Below are 16,152 nucleotides of genomic sequence, written 5' to 3' on the forward strand. Positions count from 1 at the left end.
ATATGACAGTGCACTCACCTCACATACTGAGTGTGTATGGTTCAATCTCTGGCAAAGGTGGAAAAGTTCTTAGCCTATAACAGGCCAGAGCCCATGTCTTTGAGCGGATGGCTTGTCACACCTTCTGCCATAGTTAATAAATAGAGGTAATAATAATAATACATATTACACTTTGACATATTAAACATCATTTGAGCTATGGCCCTGTTGGCTGGATCTGGCCCGTGGGCTGTAGGTTGCCGACCCCTGGCCTATAAGAATGATTTGCGTAAAAAAAAAGAGAGAGAGCTCCTGAAAGTATTCACACACATGAGAGAGAGAGACTATTCTTTTATCGCAGTTAACTTGCAGTACCATTCCCAGTTTAAGGCCTGTCACTGAGAGTGTAGATAGCTGAGTGTATGCACCTCTAAGGAATTGAGTTGCAATACATATTGGCAGATAGCAATGTCACTGGAATGTAACAGCATTCTAATGACAGTCTCTTCTATTTTCCTTACTGTTACTCTTGCTTGTTTATCTTACATTCAAACAGAGTGGCTGATTTTGGGATGAAATATTAGGAAAAATAAATAGGAGAAAGTTCTTTTAAAAATGAAAAGAATTGCAAAGAGGTTGATGGAAATACAGTGGACCCCTGCTTAACGATCACCTCCAAATGCGACCAATTATGTAAGTGTATTTATGTAAGTGCGTTTGTACGTGTATGTTTGGGGGTCTGAAATGGACTAATCTACTTCACAATATTCCTTATGGGAAAAAATTCGGTCAGTACTGGCACCTGAACATACTACTGGAATGAAAAAAGTTCGTTAACCGGGGGTCCACTGTAATTGTAGTTTTTTATTTTTGAACACATTGGCTGTCTCTCATGGCAGCAGGGTGACCCTTTCCAAATAAAAAGGAAACATCCACTATCATTCATTTAATAATTCTTGTCAGAAGTGTGCGGACAGTATAATTCAAATAACCATCCAAGCTGCTACATTCACTCCCCTCTTCAGAGTGCAGGTACTGTACTTTGCACCCACCTCCAGGACTCAAGTCCAGTTCACCCATTTCCATGAATTCTTTCACAGATGTTACCTTGCTCTCACTCCATTAGCACATTACCAGTAAAAATCACTTGTCTCCAATCTGATTTTGCACACTCAACAGTCTGCTAGATATCTTAAGTGCGATGTGATTTATGGTCTTGTTACAGTGAATTTAGAAATCTGAGGACATTGTGTGATGTGAATGTTATGTATAGGAGCCTGGTTCCAGGACCTTGTCATGGTAGTGTTGACTCTGGAATCAACAACAATCAGATAGGTAGAAAAGAGGGGATTTAGAAGCTTGAAGATGGTATGATAGAAGGAAATATTTTCAAAATTTCAGCTTAATTTTTTGCATTAGTTTTGAGTTATTTCAACTGCTGTATTGTCATTTTTCTCATATTTAATTTTTCACCTAGACTTGGCTTCATCATTTGACTTCACTCCATACACTGGTGACCTGTATCACTGTACGCTGGCAAGATTAAGAGCTGCAGATCTGGACCAGGAGGTGAAGGAACGTGCTATTGCTTGCATGGGACAGATCATCTCCCACCTTGGTGATCATCTGCAGGTAAGAATATGTGCATGCATTATCTGGGTGCCAGTATTGTTGTTGTGGCTCTTTGGTGCCCCTTTTTATTTTCAATGCCAATAGCTTTTCATGCATTGGTGGGATACGATTGGTGCGTTGAAAGAAAAGAAATCTTTCATGCACTTAAAAATAGTAGAGAGCAACTACCTAGAAGGCACTGCTGTCTTCCCTTATGAGTGAAAAACAAGAACTTACCTAAATAGGTAAGTCTTCTAGCACTTACATTCAGTAGATGATGGGTAAATCTTGCCACTGATACTTAATTCAGTAGATGATGGGTAAATCTTGCCACTAACACATTCAGTATACACTACACATAAAGGATCGTCCATGTAGACATATATTTTACACATCTGAGACGAGAGTGAGTAAGATATAGTGTAATTACTTTTATATAGGGCTTTATTATATAGGGCTTTAAATATTGCAGCACATAGAAATGTGGAGACAAGGGAGATGTCATGTTTGTGAATTGGGCCACCCCACCGAGGTGGGGTGGCCCAATAGGAAAAAACGAAAGTTTCTCCTTGTACATTTCGTATTATGAACAACGTGTAGGGCAAATATCATAAAGAGTATTTGGAGCATAGAATTTAGAAGGTGGTGTGGGGTTGCCTGAAGGTATAACTCAGAGTTCTGTGGATTTTGAGTGAACTCTTAAAATATGGGATGGCAGCAGATACAATCTTTGACTTATAGATCTCTTAATTCTTTCTCAGGGCGAACTTGGGACTTGTCTACCTATCTTCTTGGACCGACTAAGGAACGAGATCACACGCCTTACCACGGTTAAGGCACTCACCAAAGTGGCAGCTTCTCCTCTCAGAATTGACCTGCGACCCATCCTTGGCGACGCTCTGCCAGTATTAGCCTCCTTCCTTCGCAAAAACCAGAGAGCATTGAAGCTGGCAACACTGACACTCCTAGATACACTAGTCACTAATTACTCTACAGCTCTCAGTCCTCAAATGCTTGATAAGGTAAAAAGAGAAAGTATTTGATGTTTGGCCATAATTTATGACTTTTTATGTCTGGTCATGATGTTTTTTATGGTAGGTGACAAAGCATAAGAATTTTTTTTTTTTTTTTTTTTTTATCACACTGGCTGATTCCCACCAAGGCAGGGTGCCCCGAAAAAGAAAAACTTTCACCATCATTCACTCCATCACTGTCTTGCCAGAAGGGTGCTTTACACTACAGTTTTTAAACTGCAACATTAACACCCCTCCTTCAGAGTGCAGGCACTCTACTTCCCATCTCCAGGACTCAAGTCCGGCTGCCGGTTTCCCTGAACCCCTTCATAAATGTTACTTTTCTCACACTCCAACAGCACGTCAAGTATTAAAAGCCATTTGTCTCCATTCACTCCTATCAAACACGCTCACGCATGCCTGCTGGAAGTCCAAGCCCCTCGCACACAAAACCTCCTTTACCCCCTCCCTCCAACCTTTCCTAGGCCGGCCCCTACCCCGCCTTCCTTCCACTACAGACTGATACACTCTTGAAGTTATTCTGTTTCGCTCCATTCTCTCCACATGTCCGAACCACCTCAACAACCCTTCCTCAGCCCTCTGGACAACAGTTTTGGTAATCCCGCACCTCCTCCTAACTTCCAAACTACGAATTCTCTGCATTATATTCACACCACACATTGCCCTCAGACATGACATCTCCACTGCCTCCAGCCTTCTCCTCGCTGCAACATTCATCACCCACGCTTCACACCCATATAAGAGCGTTGGTAAAACTATACTCTCATACATTCCCTCTTTGTCTCCAAGGACAAAGTTCTTTGTCTCCACAGACTCCTAAGTGCACCACTCACTCTTTTTCCCTCATAAGAATGTGTGAAAGTATATTTAGCTTACATGAGAATGAAAAATTGCCTTAATAAATGTGGAGGACTTTATATATTTTGATTATTAAACTGCCATTATATATTTTTTTTTAACAAGTCGGGCGTCTCCCACCGAGGCAGGGTGACCCAAAAAGAAAGAAAATCCCCAAAAAGAAAATACTTCCATCATCATTCAACACTTTCACCTCACTCACACATAATCACTGTTTTTGCAGAGGTGCCCTAAACTGTTGTGTTCTGAGCACCTCTGCAAAAACAGTGATTATGTGTGAGTGAGGTGAAAGTGTTTGAATGATGATGAAAGTATTTTCTTTTTGAGGGTTTTCTTTTTTTGGGTCACCCTGCCTCGGTGGGAGACGACCGACTTGTTGATAAAAAAAAATGTTAGAACGGTGATACTAGTGTTCTATTGTATTATAGTTTTGAAAATATTTAAAAGGTGGGATGTCTCTCTTGGATATTCTTTACTTTTAATAGTTTTCTATCCATTAGCTCTTTTATGTCTTTTTTATAGTATACTTTTGCACAATGTAGTATAAAAATTTTAACAAAATGACATATTATGTTATGAGGATTTACCCCTTTTGTAATAAAAATCGTAAAAAAAATTTTTGTTCTTTAAAATGTACTGTTCTTTAGAATGTCATTGATACAACATAGAAGCAGTTAGAGTATATTCTTTTGTCAGTGTTGAGTTTACGCATCACATTTTATTCGCCTGTATAGGTACTCGGAGAGTTGCCACCATTAATCAACGAGTCTGACCTTCACATTTTATTCATCTGTATAGGTACTCGGAGAGTTGCCACCATTAATCAACGAGTCTGACCTTCACATTTTATTCACCTGTATAGGTACTAGGAGAGTTGCCACCATTAATCAACGAGTCTGACCTTCACATTTTATTCACCTGTATAGGTACTAGGAGAGTTGCCACCATTAATCAGTGAGTCTGACCTTCACATTTTATTCACCTGTATAGGTACTAGGAGAGTTGCCACCATTAATCAGTGAGTCTGACCTTCACATTTTATTCACCTGTATAGGTACTAGGAGAGTTGCCACCATTAATCAACGAGTCTGACCTTCACATTTTATTCACCTGTATAGGTACTAGGAGAGTTGCCACCATTAATCAATGAGTCTGACCTTCACATTTTATTCACCTGTATAGGTACTAGGAGAGTTGCCACCATTAATCAGTGAGTCTGACCTTCACATTTTATTCACCTGTATAGGTACTAGGAGAGTTGCCACCATTAATCAACGAGTCTGACCTTCACATCGCTCAGCTGTGCCTCACACTTCTCACCTCCACTGCCAAGCTTCACAAATCATCTCTAGCAAACTTTCTCCAACTCATCATGCCTGATGTTATGGCTCTTGTTAGATCTCCTCTACTTCAAGGTGAGTCCTTGTTTCCCTATATGCATGGTGGGTTCAAATTGTTCATTTAGTATATTGCTCTAGGCAACTCATACAGTGTATCAATATTGGTAGACTTACCGACAATATGTTAAGTAAAAGTACACAAATGTAACTAATGTGACATTTTATTGTGGCAACGTTTTGTTCTCCAGGACCTTGGTCAAGCTGTAATGGCTTTACGAAGCTCCTGGAGAGCGAAACGTTGCCACAATAAAATGTCACATTAGTCGCACTTGTGTCCTTTTACTTAACAACTCGTACAGTAATCTACTTGATAAATTAAACACATATGCAGCACTTAGGTGTTTTTATTGTGGCAATATTTTGACACAGTGGCCTCATCAGTCGAATACTAAGAAGAATAGTGAAGATCAGAAGGAGTCTGAGGTAATCAGTCCCTCAGCCTGGAGTTGATGTAATCAGTCCATCAGTCTTGAAAAAGTTTGTAGATGAATGGTTCAGAGAACTGACATGTTGATAAATTAGACACATGTGCAACTCTTGGGTATCTTTATTGAGGAAACGTTTCACCACACAGTGGCTTCATCAGTCCATACAAAGGAGAATCTTGAAGAACAGGAGGAGAATGAGGTAATCAGTCCCTCAACCTTGAATCGATGTGGTCAGTTGATGGACTGATTGTGTCAACACCAGGCTGAGGGACTGATTACCTCAAACTTCTTCTGATCTTCATCATTCCTCTTTGTATTGGACAGATGAAGCCACTGTGTAGTGAACTGTCAGGATTTATATACAATAACCTGGTTCAAAATAGTGACAGTAACTTTTTTTTAATAATAGTTATTGTTCTTTTAAGCCTTAAACTGTCCAAAAAAGATCTATGTTCAGGTGTATAGCACTCCGACCTTGATTTTCCCCATTTGAAAGCATGTAAAAAAAACGTAGAGCTACGTTTGGAGCCCCCCGCACGTGGATGTAGATCTACGTTTGGACAGTTTAAGGGTTAAACTGACTTTACAATGTTTTTTCAGGGGGAGCATTGAAAGCCATGCAGGATCTGTTTGAATCTGTTGTACGTGCTGGGCTTCCTGGTCTTGGCTACCAGGACATCCTCAACCACCTCCTTGCACCTCTCGTCTCACCTCAGGCTGCTAATATACACAAGCAGGTAGAAAAATGCAGTGCAATATTTTTTTAAATATTCTGGCTATCTCCCACCGAGGCAAAGTGACTTGTAACAGAAGGAACTTCTTTTCACATTTAGTAATATAAACAGAAGAAGAGGTTAATAGCCAGTTTCTCCTGGCATTTTAGTTGCCTCTTACGACAGGCATGGCTTATGGAGGAAGGATTCTAGTGCAGTATTATTTTTTTTTTTTTTTTTTTTTTTTCAACAAGTCGGCCGTCTCCCACCGAGGCAGGGTGACCCAAAAAAAAAGAAAGAAAATCCCCAAAAAGAAAATACTTTCATCATCATTCAACACTTTCACCACACTCACACATTATCACTGCTTTTGCAGAGGTGCTCAGAATACAACAGTTTAGAAGCATATACGTATAAAGATACACAACATATCCCTCCAAACTGCCAATATCCCAAACCTCTCCTTTAAAGTGCAGGCATTGTACTTCCCATTTCCAGGACTCAAGTCCGACTATATGAAAATAACCGGTTTCCCTGAATTATTACTGTTATTATTTTGGATATAGGTTCTTAAGAGTACTTATTGCTAATTTTTCAGTATGAAATTAAAAGAAATTATATTTCACTATATGATTTGTTTTTTTTTAACATGTCAGCCATTACCCACTGAGGCAGGATGACCCAGAAAGAAAACAAAACTTTCAACCTGATTCATCACTTTCACCATCACTCGTACATAATCACTGTCTTTGCAAAAGTGCTCAGTTACGACAGCTTAGATGAAAATATATATTTTTAAAGTTTATAGACAGCATGTAAGCTTGGCGTTTTGTTTCATTTTGACTCTTGAAATTGTAAAACACGATTGCAAACTAACCATGGAACTGGTGGGGTTTGAACCCATGATGAGCGAGTCTTAAAACTCCAGGCCAGTAAGCCACTTGTCCAGCTGGCTCAAGTAAAATTCATCTTAGCTGGATGAATCATAGAACCAGCTGGCCCACTGGCTTACTGGCTTGGGGTTTTAGGACATTTGCCAAGGGTTCAAACCCCCTCCTGTTCCATGGTTTGCTTCATTGATTTGTACCATTTGGTAAAGCATCACTTTCTTAGAGTACATATACATACTGCACAACCACAACCAATGTAGAAGCTTTGTATGCTGCAACTTTAAGCATCAAACTGTTGGTATAAGCAAAGTGTCATATGGACTTGAATCAGCATATGCTGGGTGGCATCTCCATACCTTCCGCACCTGCATCCTGCAGGTGTAAAAGTGTTGGGTTGCAACAGCCTGCTTGACCAGGCAAGCACCAGACAAGCCTGGCCCATGGCTGGGCTTGTCTGGGAGTAGAAAGACTCAGAACTCATCAAACCATACCGCGGGTTCAATCCCGTCCGTGGTATGGTTTGTTTGCAATCGTGTCATTACGATTTCGTGAGTCAGAACTCATCAGTGGTATATCAAGGGTAAAGATATAACCTAGAACAGGTTTGAGCTTACATGATGTCTTGCTTACAGTCATCACATTCACCATAATGTGAAATCTTGGTGTATTAAACAGCTGTTCATTGGAAACTATCCACAGAGTTTGTTTCAAATTATATTTGTTCTTTCCCAGTTTTAACAATATTCACAATTAAATAGAAGTGAGATAATATTTTGGTCTGTCGTGGACTGTTATCAATTTGCAGTTGAGGAAGAAAATGGAAGAAAGCCATAAGTTACATCAGACCAAATGGACGTGAGGAGGTAGCCAAGGGCAGATCAAGTCACAAATGTTCTGAAGATTAAATCATATGATAATGTACTGTAGTCAAATGTAGTGGGGCTGTTTGTTGTGCTCAAAACTCTGGCTATCTATTGTCTTTCTTCAACAGCAATGGGTTAGTACACAGCAACTATCCTTTGAGGTACTACCATCCTGTCATATGGTCTTTTCTTTCTTATGATTAAGTAAGATAGTAGGCAAATTTTACAAACTACTACTAACATTTAATATACATTTACCTTTACTTTCCTAAGTGTTTTTAAATAGTTCTTAATACCATATATTTTTTATCCAGTTTAGGTCTGCTCTGAGACCAGACTGCAAAGGTGATGATTTCTGAAATTATTAATAAATACAGTGGAACCTCAAATATCGAACTTTCTTTGTTCCAGAAGGCTGTTCGAGTGCCATTGCTGAACGAATTTATTCCCATCAGGAATAATGTAAATTAGATTAATTAATTTCAGACCCTCAAAAATATACTTATAAAAGCACTTACAAAAATACACTTACATTACTGGTTGAGTTGGGAGCAGTTAGATATTTAAGGTTCCATTGTATAATATAACAGATATGTACACAACAGTTAGGGGACATTATTTGCTGGATAGATATCATTATGGATTAGTGGAAGGATGGAAAATTTTTAAGAAATAATTGTAAGCCAGCAGAAGGCCTCGGTCAGATGACCAAAAGCTCCAAAGGTGGGCCATCATCTGACTAAGACCCACGTCAGGAAACATTTGTCCTGTTTCATGACGAACCTTACCTAACCTAACCTAAGCTGGATTAGCACAGTTGAACTTTACTTAAATATTTACTCTACATTTTTATCCTTCTGTAAGCCATGTGTGTAGTAAGAGGTGACTAAAATGCCGGGAGCAAGGGACTATTAACCCCTTCTACTGCATAAATGAAAAGAAAACAGAAACACTTTCGTTTTTCTTTTTCGATCGCCTCGCCTCGATGGGAGACAGCCAGTGCACTGAAAAAATATATTAAGTCATGTAAAATTAATAGAATAAATCTGATTCAAAAGTCTAGGTATGGCAGGTAATAGCATTTCCAAGGTATTTACTGGCCAGATTTTTCTCAGGCTTACCACTCCATGGCAAAGTGTGTGGCTGCTCTGACCTTGACGCATCCCAGTGAGGCTGTTGGTGTTGTTGACAGATTTCTAATGGACGTCACGAATCCTCGGTCACCGACAGTTCAGTCCTTCTCACTTCTTGCCATTGGAGAAATTGGGAAACATATGTAAGTCTGGTTTTAACAGGTGGTTCCTCATTAAATGAAGCTTATTGCATTCTTAGGCATTGTGTGGTGAGATCTGAAATGTGTGTTAAGAGGGTTTATACAGTGTTATGTGAATAACTAAATTATAATGAACACTTTTCACTGCTCTATAACAATCCACATGGAGACAGTTTCTGTCTCCATGTGGGTTATTATTGAATACAGTATTATGTTTGACTGTAAGTAGAAATGCAGTAATTAGGGAAGATGGTGTAAATTATTTTCATTCTTTTTCATTTTTCTGTTTTCATCAGTGGAGATAAATGGTATAAAATACCAACACCATGGAAAACAAAAACAGGGAGTACGTGCTCCCTATATGTACTTGTGTACTTTCTGTTCAGGTAGTTCTGTTTGTGGCTTAAAGCCCATTGTGTGGGAGAAATGTAATCAATAATGGATCGCATTTTGCTGCATTTGTGTCCATTTTTCCATTTCTCTTCAACAAATCCCTACTCTTTTTATTACTTAGCAGTATTGAGGTATACATTAAATGTTGTTGTAAACTGATAATTTTAAAATTGCCTGGAAAAAACTGTGTACCACATGCAGAAAATTGCTGACGGGTAACATATTTCATTTCTGCTGCTTTTTTTATAAACAAGTTTAAGTTTAATGTTTTGCATGCATAATTTCAGACCTGACCAACATGTCATAACTTAAAAAAATGTAATATGTACTGTATGTGTAATAATGTATGCAAGGGTAATATGAGCTCCCTCTATATGTATTCCCAAGGAATGTGACCTCTTGGATGGTAAATTCACCTACACCAAGCTTAAAATTATAAACATTACTGGGTGCTTGACTAGAGGATAAAGCCATAGTGATAAGCAAAATACAGTTTCAGAACCCAGGCACAAACAGTGGCTATTAAAACATGCTGAATTTGTAAATACAGAAGTCATGGAGGTGCAGTGCTTTTACTTGAGGGATGGGCAGAGATGTTTCTATTTGAAGAGTTTCTTGATGTCTGGACACTTAGGGCAAGACAGATGTTGAATGGATAATAATGAATATGTTTCTTCTTTGGCCATCCTGTCTTGGCGAGCTGCCAATTTGGTAAAAAACTTGTGGATTTGAAAGCAGTACAGTACAAATTTATAATGGAGTATTGTAAACGCTTTTGTACATGTTAAGGAAAAGGATGCAAGTGCAGCTAATGTGACCTTTATTGTGGGAGTGTTTTGCTCTCCAGGAGCTTTGTCAAGCCTTTACAGACAATACATGGGCACAGAGAGGTGTGTATAGGTACAGAGTAGGTGTCATTGTAGGTAGTATTGGTGGTAGTAGTAGTAATGCTTGTGGTGGTGGTAGTAGTAGTAGTAGTGGTAGCAGCTGTGTGATGGCAGGGTTTATTGCAGTGAGGAGAATTCTTGCCAATACTTCAGAGATGAAGCTGGCTTTTTTTTTTTTTTTTTTTTTTTTTTTTTTGTTAGAAATAGCGATTAATGATGATGATTCAAGGCATTTATGTCAACGAAAATTAAATTCTTTAATCACTAGGCAGGTGTCATTGAATTTTATCAGGTGTCTGGCAGAATTCCAGTGTTGCATGCAGGCATTGTTCAAGTTATCGCTCCTACTTGCAATAATATGTTTATTGAGATGTGTTTCAAGGTTTCTTGTTTCACCTACATATATTTTGTCACAGTCTCCACAGGGGATAGTATAAACCCCTTTTTTGATTGGTTCAATGATTATATTATGTTTTGCACCTCACTCTGTACCTATATATACCCTCTGTGTCCCTGTATTGTTTATGACAGCTTGACAAAGCTCCTGGAGAGTGAAAGTTGCTACAATGTCACATTAGTTGCACTTGTGTCCCTTTACTTAACATACTGTCGGAAATTCTGCCAACATTATTGCAGTGGGGACGAAGATCCTTGAAACCATTAACATTTAACCATTTTTGGGGAGTGTTTTATTTTATTTAGAGTTCATAAATATGTATGCCAAATATACTTAGACTATACTAAGTGTATTTTTTTGTTACAGTGATCTTAGTGGCATCCCACAACTGAAGGATGCTGTGGTGGCATCATTCAGTTCTCCTTCTGAGGAAGTCAAATCTGCAGCTTCTTACGCCCTTGGTCACTTAAGCTGCGGCAACTTGCAGGAATATCTTCCGTTTGTCTTAACAGAAATAGAGGCTAACCCCAAAAGACAATATCTTCTTCTACATTCATTAAAAGAGGTAAATGTAACAAATTGTAGGTCTTGTGAATAGGATGTTTAATTAATACAGGATGGTGTCATGCACAAGAGTACATGTTATTTTTATCCTGCCTGCACTCTGGAGGAGGAGTGAGGATGTTGCAGTTTGGTGGATCATCTGAACTGTGATATTGGCAAGCTTTTGTCAAGATTGCTGTTGAATGAGTGACAGTGAATGTATTTCCTCTTTTTTTGGGTCACCTACCATGGTGGAAGGTAGACATTGCCTTGCAAAATAGGTTGGGATATACAGTGGAGCCTCTACTTACGAGTGCATCCACGTGCGAGTTTTTCCAGGTATGAGCAGTTGCTCGGTCAATTTTTTTCTGCTAGAAGCGAGCAAAATTTCCAGATGTGAGCGGGTCTCAAGGGAGGTTCCTTGATGCTGGTGAGGGACTCTTGCTCTTGATCTAGGGAATTGGATTTCGTTTGTTTGTTGGACTATCTTATTGAAACTTTGGCAATGTATGATGGAAAGATGCTTCTTAACGTATACCAAATTGAAAGAAATGGGACCATAAATAACGGAGTTCACTTCTCAGCCATTAGCCGCCCCTTAACGGTATATTTTCCTATGTTTTTTATGGTTGTATTCTCGTTTTTTTGGTCTCATTTCATAGAATGGGAGATATGTTACAGAAATGGAGATGATTTTCATTAATTTCACAATGAAAAGTACCTTGAAATTGAGCTCAAAGTAGCAGAAATGTTTGATTGTTGCCAATATTCAAGAGTAAATAAATGACGTCACTGTCCAATAAGTGTCCAACTGGGCAATCTAATACACAGTCACAAATGTGTCGACATTGTTTATACAATTATTACAATAATGCAGTAATCTGCATAACAATAAATCTTTTATTTTTTGTGTGAATAAAAATTCCAAATGATAAGCAAGAGGTATTATTATAAGAATACGCACATGCTAATTAATGTCTTGGATTATGTGTTGGTAGATAAAAGACTGTTGAGTAGACTTCAGGATGTACATGTTTATAGAGGGGCCACAGATATATCAGATCACTTTCTAGTTGTAGCTACACTGAGAGTAAAAGGTAGATGGGATACAAGGAGAATAGAAGCATCAGGGAAGAGAGAGGTGAAGGTTTATAAACTAAAAGAGGAGGCAGTTAGGGTAAGATATAAACAGCTATTGGAGGATAGATGGGCTAATGAGAGCATAGGCAATGGGGTCGAAGAGGTATGGAGTAGGTTTAAAAATGTAGTGTTAGAGTGTTCAGCAGAAGTTTGTGGTTACAGGAAAGTGGGTGCGGGAGGGAAGAGGAGCGATTGGTGGAATGATGATGTAAAGAGAGTAGTAAGGGAGAAAAAGTTAGCATATGAGAAGTTTTTACAAAGTAGAAGTGATGCAAGGAGGGAAGAGTATATGGAGAAAAAGAGAGAGGTTAAGAGAGTGGTGAAGCAATGTAAAAAGAGAGCAAATGAGAGAGTGGGTGAGATGTTATAAACAAATTTTGTTGAAAATAAGAAAAAGTTTTGGAGTGAGATTAACAAGTTAAGGAAGCCTAGAGAACAAATGGATTTGTCAGTTAAAAATAGGAGAGGAGAGTTATTAAATGGAGAGTTAGAGGTATTGGGAAGATGGAGGGAATATTTTGAGGAATTGTTAAATGTTGATGAAGATAGGGAAGCTGTGATTTCGTGTGTAGGGCAAGGAGGAATAACATCTTGTAGGAGTGAGGAAGAGCCAATTGTGAGTGGGGGGGGGGAAGTTCGTGAGGCAGTAGGTAAAATGAAAGGGGGTAAGGCAGCTGGGATTGATGGGATAAAGATAGAAATGTTAAAAGCAGGTGGGGATATAGTTTTGGAGTGGTTGGTGCAGTTATTTAATAAATGTATGGAAGAGGGTAAGGTACCTAGGGATTGACAGAGAGCATGCATAGTTCCTTTGTATAAAGGCAAAGGGGACAAAAGAGAGTGCAAAAATTATAGGGGGATAAGTCTGTTGAGTATACCTGGTAAAGTGTATGGGAGAGTTATTATTGAAAGAATTAAGAGTAAGACGGAGAATAGGATAGCAGATGAACAAGGAGGCTTTAGGAAAGGTAGGGGGTGTGTGGACCAGGTGTTTACAGTGAAACATATAAGTGAACAGTATTTAGATAAGGCTAAAGAGGTCTTTGTGGCATTTATGGATTTGGAAAAGGCGTATGACAGGGTGGATAGGGGGGCAATGTGGCAGATGTTGCAGGTGTATGGTGTAGGAGGTAGGTTACTGAAAGCAGTGAAGAGTTTTTACGAGGATAGTGAGGCTCAAGTTAGAGTATGTAGGAAAGAGGGAAATTATTTCCCAGTAAAAGTAGGCCTTAGACAAGGATGTGTGATGTCACCATGGTTGTTTAATATATTTATAGATGGGGTTGTAAGAGAAGTAAATGCGAGGGTCTTGGCAAGAGGCGTGGAGTTAAAAGATAAAGAATCACACATAAAGTGGGAGTTGTCACAGTTGCTCTTTGCTGATGACATTGGTCTCTTGGGAGATTCTGAAGAGAAGTTGCAGAGATTGGTGGATGAATATGGTAGGGTATGCAAAAGAAGAAAATTAAAAGTGAATACAGGAAAGAGTAAGGTTATGAGGATAAAAAGATTAGGCGATGAAAGATTGGATATCAGATTGGAGGGAGTGAGTATGGAGGAGGTGAATGTATTCAGATATTTAGGAGTGGATGTGTCAGCAGATGGGTCTATGAAAGATGAGGTGAATCATAGAATTGATGAGGGGAAAAGGGTGAGTGGTGCACTTAGGAGTCTGTGGAGACAAAGAACTTTGTCCTTGGAGGCAAAGAGGGAATGTATGAGAGTATAGTTTTACCAACGCTCTTATATGGGTGTGAACCATGGGTGATGAATGTTGCAGCGAGGAGAAGGCTGGAGGCAGTGGAGATGTCATGTCTGAGGGCAATGTGTGGTGTGAATATAATGCAGAGAATTCGTAGTTTGGAAGTTGGGAGGAGGTGCGGGATTACCAAAACTGTTGTCCAGAGGGCTGAGGGAGGGTTTTTGAGGTGGTTTGGACATGTAGAGAGAATGGAGCGAAACAGAATGACTTCAAGAGTGTATCAGTCTGTAGTGGAAGGAAGGCGAGGTAGGGGTCGGCCTAGGAAAGGTTGGAGGGAGGGGGTAAAGGAGGTTTTGTGTGCAAGGGGCTTGGACTTCCAGCAGGCATGCGTGAGCATGTTTGATAGGAGTGAATGGAGACAAATGGTTTTTAATACTTGACGTACTGTTGGAGTGTGAACAAAGTAACATTTATGAAGGGGTTCAGGGAAACCGGCAGGCTGGACTTGAGTCCTGGAGATGGGAAGTAGAGTGCCTGCACTCTGAAGGAGGGGTGTTAATGTTGCAGTTTAAAAACTGTAGTGTAAAGCAACCTTTTGGCAAGACAGTGATGGAGTGAATGATGGTGAAAGTTTTTCTTTTTCGGGTCACCCTGCCTTGGTGGGAATCGGCCAGTGTGATAATAAAAAAATAATAAAAAAAAAAAAAATTCAGCCGCCTTGTGGTCCGAACTGTCAGCCTCACCATGCCTTACCACACTGTGTATGCCAGTACGCTTCTTAAATCTCTCAAACCAGTCTTTGCTGACCTTAAATTCACTCACATCATCACTAGTTGCAGGCAATTTCTTTACCAAATCGTCATGCAACTGCCTAGCCTTTTCACAAATAAGTGACGTCATAAGACTATCTCCTGCTAATTGTTTCTCATTTATCCACACCAATAATAACTTCTCAACATCTTCGAGTACTGGTGATCTCATTTTTGTCAGCATATTTACCCCCTTTGCAACAACAGCATCCTTGATTTCCTTTTTCTTGGCTATGATGGAAGATATGGTTGTACGGGATTTGTTATACATCCTGGCCAGTTCGCCCACACTTACGCCACTATCATATTGTTCAATGATGTTTTTCTTAAATTCAATCGTATTTCTCACCTTCTTTACCAAAGGCTTGGCACTAGGAGCTTTCTTTGGAGCCATAGTAGCTTATTTAGCACTTAAATAACTTGTAAGCACTAAAATAAATGGAATATTATGAAATATTTCACTGGAGCATGTGAGGGGACCGTCGCTCACTGGTAAATAATGGCACACTGGCTGGGAAGTGAAGGCCCAGGCGGCTCAGAGCATGAGTACGCATCCGGGACGAAGGACTATTAGCGAGTTACCGGACCATTTGTGAGCCAATATTTAGATGAAAAAACAGTACTATTTCCGAAATGGACGACTTTCAGGCCGGACGATTATTGAGGGACCACTGTACTGTAGTTTCCGGCATATAAGGTGCATGGCAGAAGTATCTTAACAGTAAATCAGTAATCGTATTCAAGGGTTATCTACCCTCTTACTTTATGCTAAATCCTAAATCAAGGGTAGGCTTTCTACCCTTGACCCTGACCTGAACCCTTTGACTGTCGCAACCCCCAATCCTGAGGTGTCTCCTGGCGTCGCAAAATTTAAAAAAAAAATTATTTTTTCTTATGAAATGATAGAGAATCTTTTCCTGATTGTAATGACACCAAAAAAACGAAATTTGATGGAAAAGTGACGGAATTATGCTCTTGCGAAGTTAGCGACCTCGGCGCTGTTTACAAATCGGCGATTTCACCCACTTTGAGCCCTATTTTCGGCTAATTTCATTGTTCCAGTCGCCCAAACTCATAGCTATTTCTTTAGAACTCCATTTTTTCTATCGACTGAGTACAAGAAACTGCCCATTTACCGATTTCAACTACCTAATAATGTGGTCATAAATTTGCAATTTGGCCAATTTCATGAAAACTAAAAAATATGACAATTTCAAAATAAGGTTCAGAAT

At 39.4% G+C, this 16,152-nt stretch overlaps 1 protein-coding gene across 1 annotated transcript in view; it reads left to right on the forward strand.

Annotated features, from left to right (window-relative positions):
• Cand1 (Cullin-associated and neddylation-dissociated 1) overlaps positions 1 to 16,152 on the forward strand; it is a 74,371-nt gene that overhangs the window by 33,657 nt on the left and 24,562 nt on the right. Inside the window, exons 11-16 of the mRNA XM_070104165.1 lie at positions 1,457 to 1,611; positions 2,352 to 2,612; positions 4,729 to 4,897; positions 5,911 to 6,047; positions 8,892 to 9,052; positions 11,093 to 11,291. Coding sequence (XP_069960266.1) covers positions 1,457 to 1,611; positions 2,352 to 2,612; positions 4,729 to 4,897; positions 5,911 to 6,047; positions 8,892 to 9,052; positions 11,093 to 11,291 — 1,082 coding nt within the window. The remainder of the gene's footprint in view (positions 1 to 1,456; positions 1,612 to 2,351; positions 2,613 to 4,728; positions 4,898 to 5,910; positions 6,048 to 8,891; positions 9,053 to 11,092; positions 11,292 to 16,152) is intronic.

Source organism: Cherax quadricarinatus, chromosome 89 (assembly GCF_038502225.1).
Source record: "Cherax quadricarinatus isolate ZL_2023a chromosome 89, ASM3850222v1, whole genome shotgun sequence".
In the NCBI taxonomy this organism is placed as follows: domain Eukaryota; kingdom Metazoa; phylum Arthropoda; class Malacostraca; order Decapoda; family Parastacidae; genus Cherax; species Cherax quadricarinatus.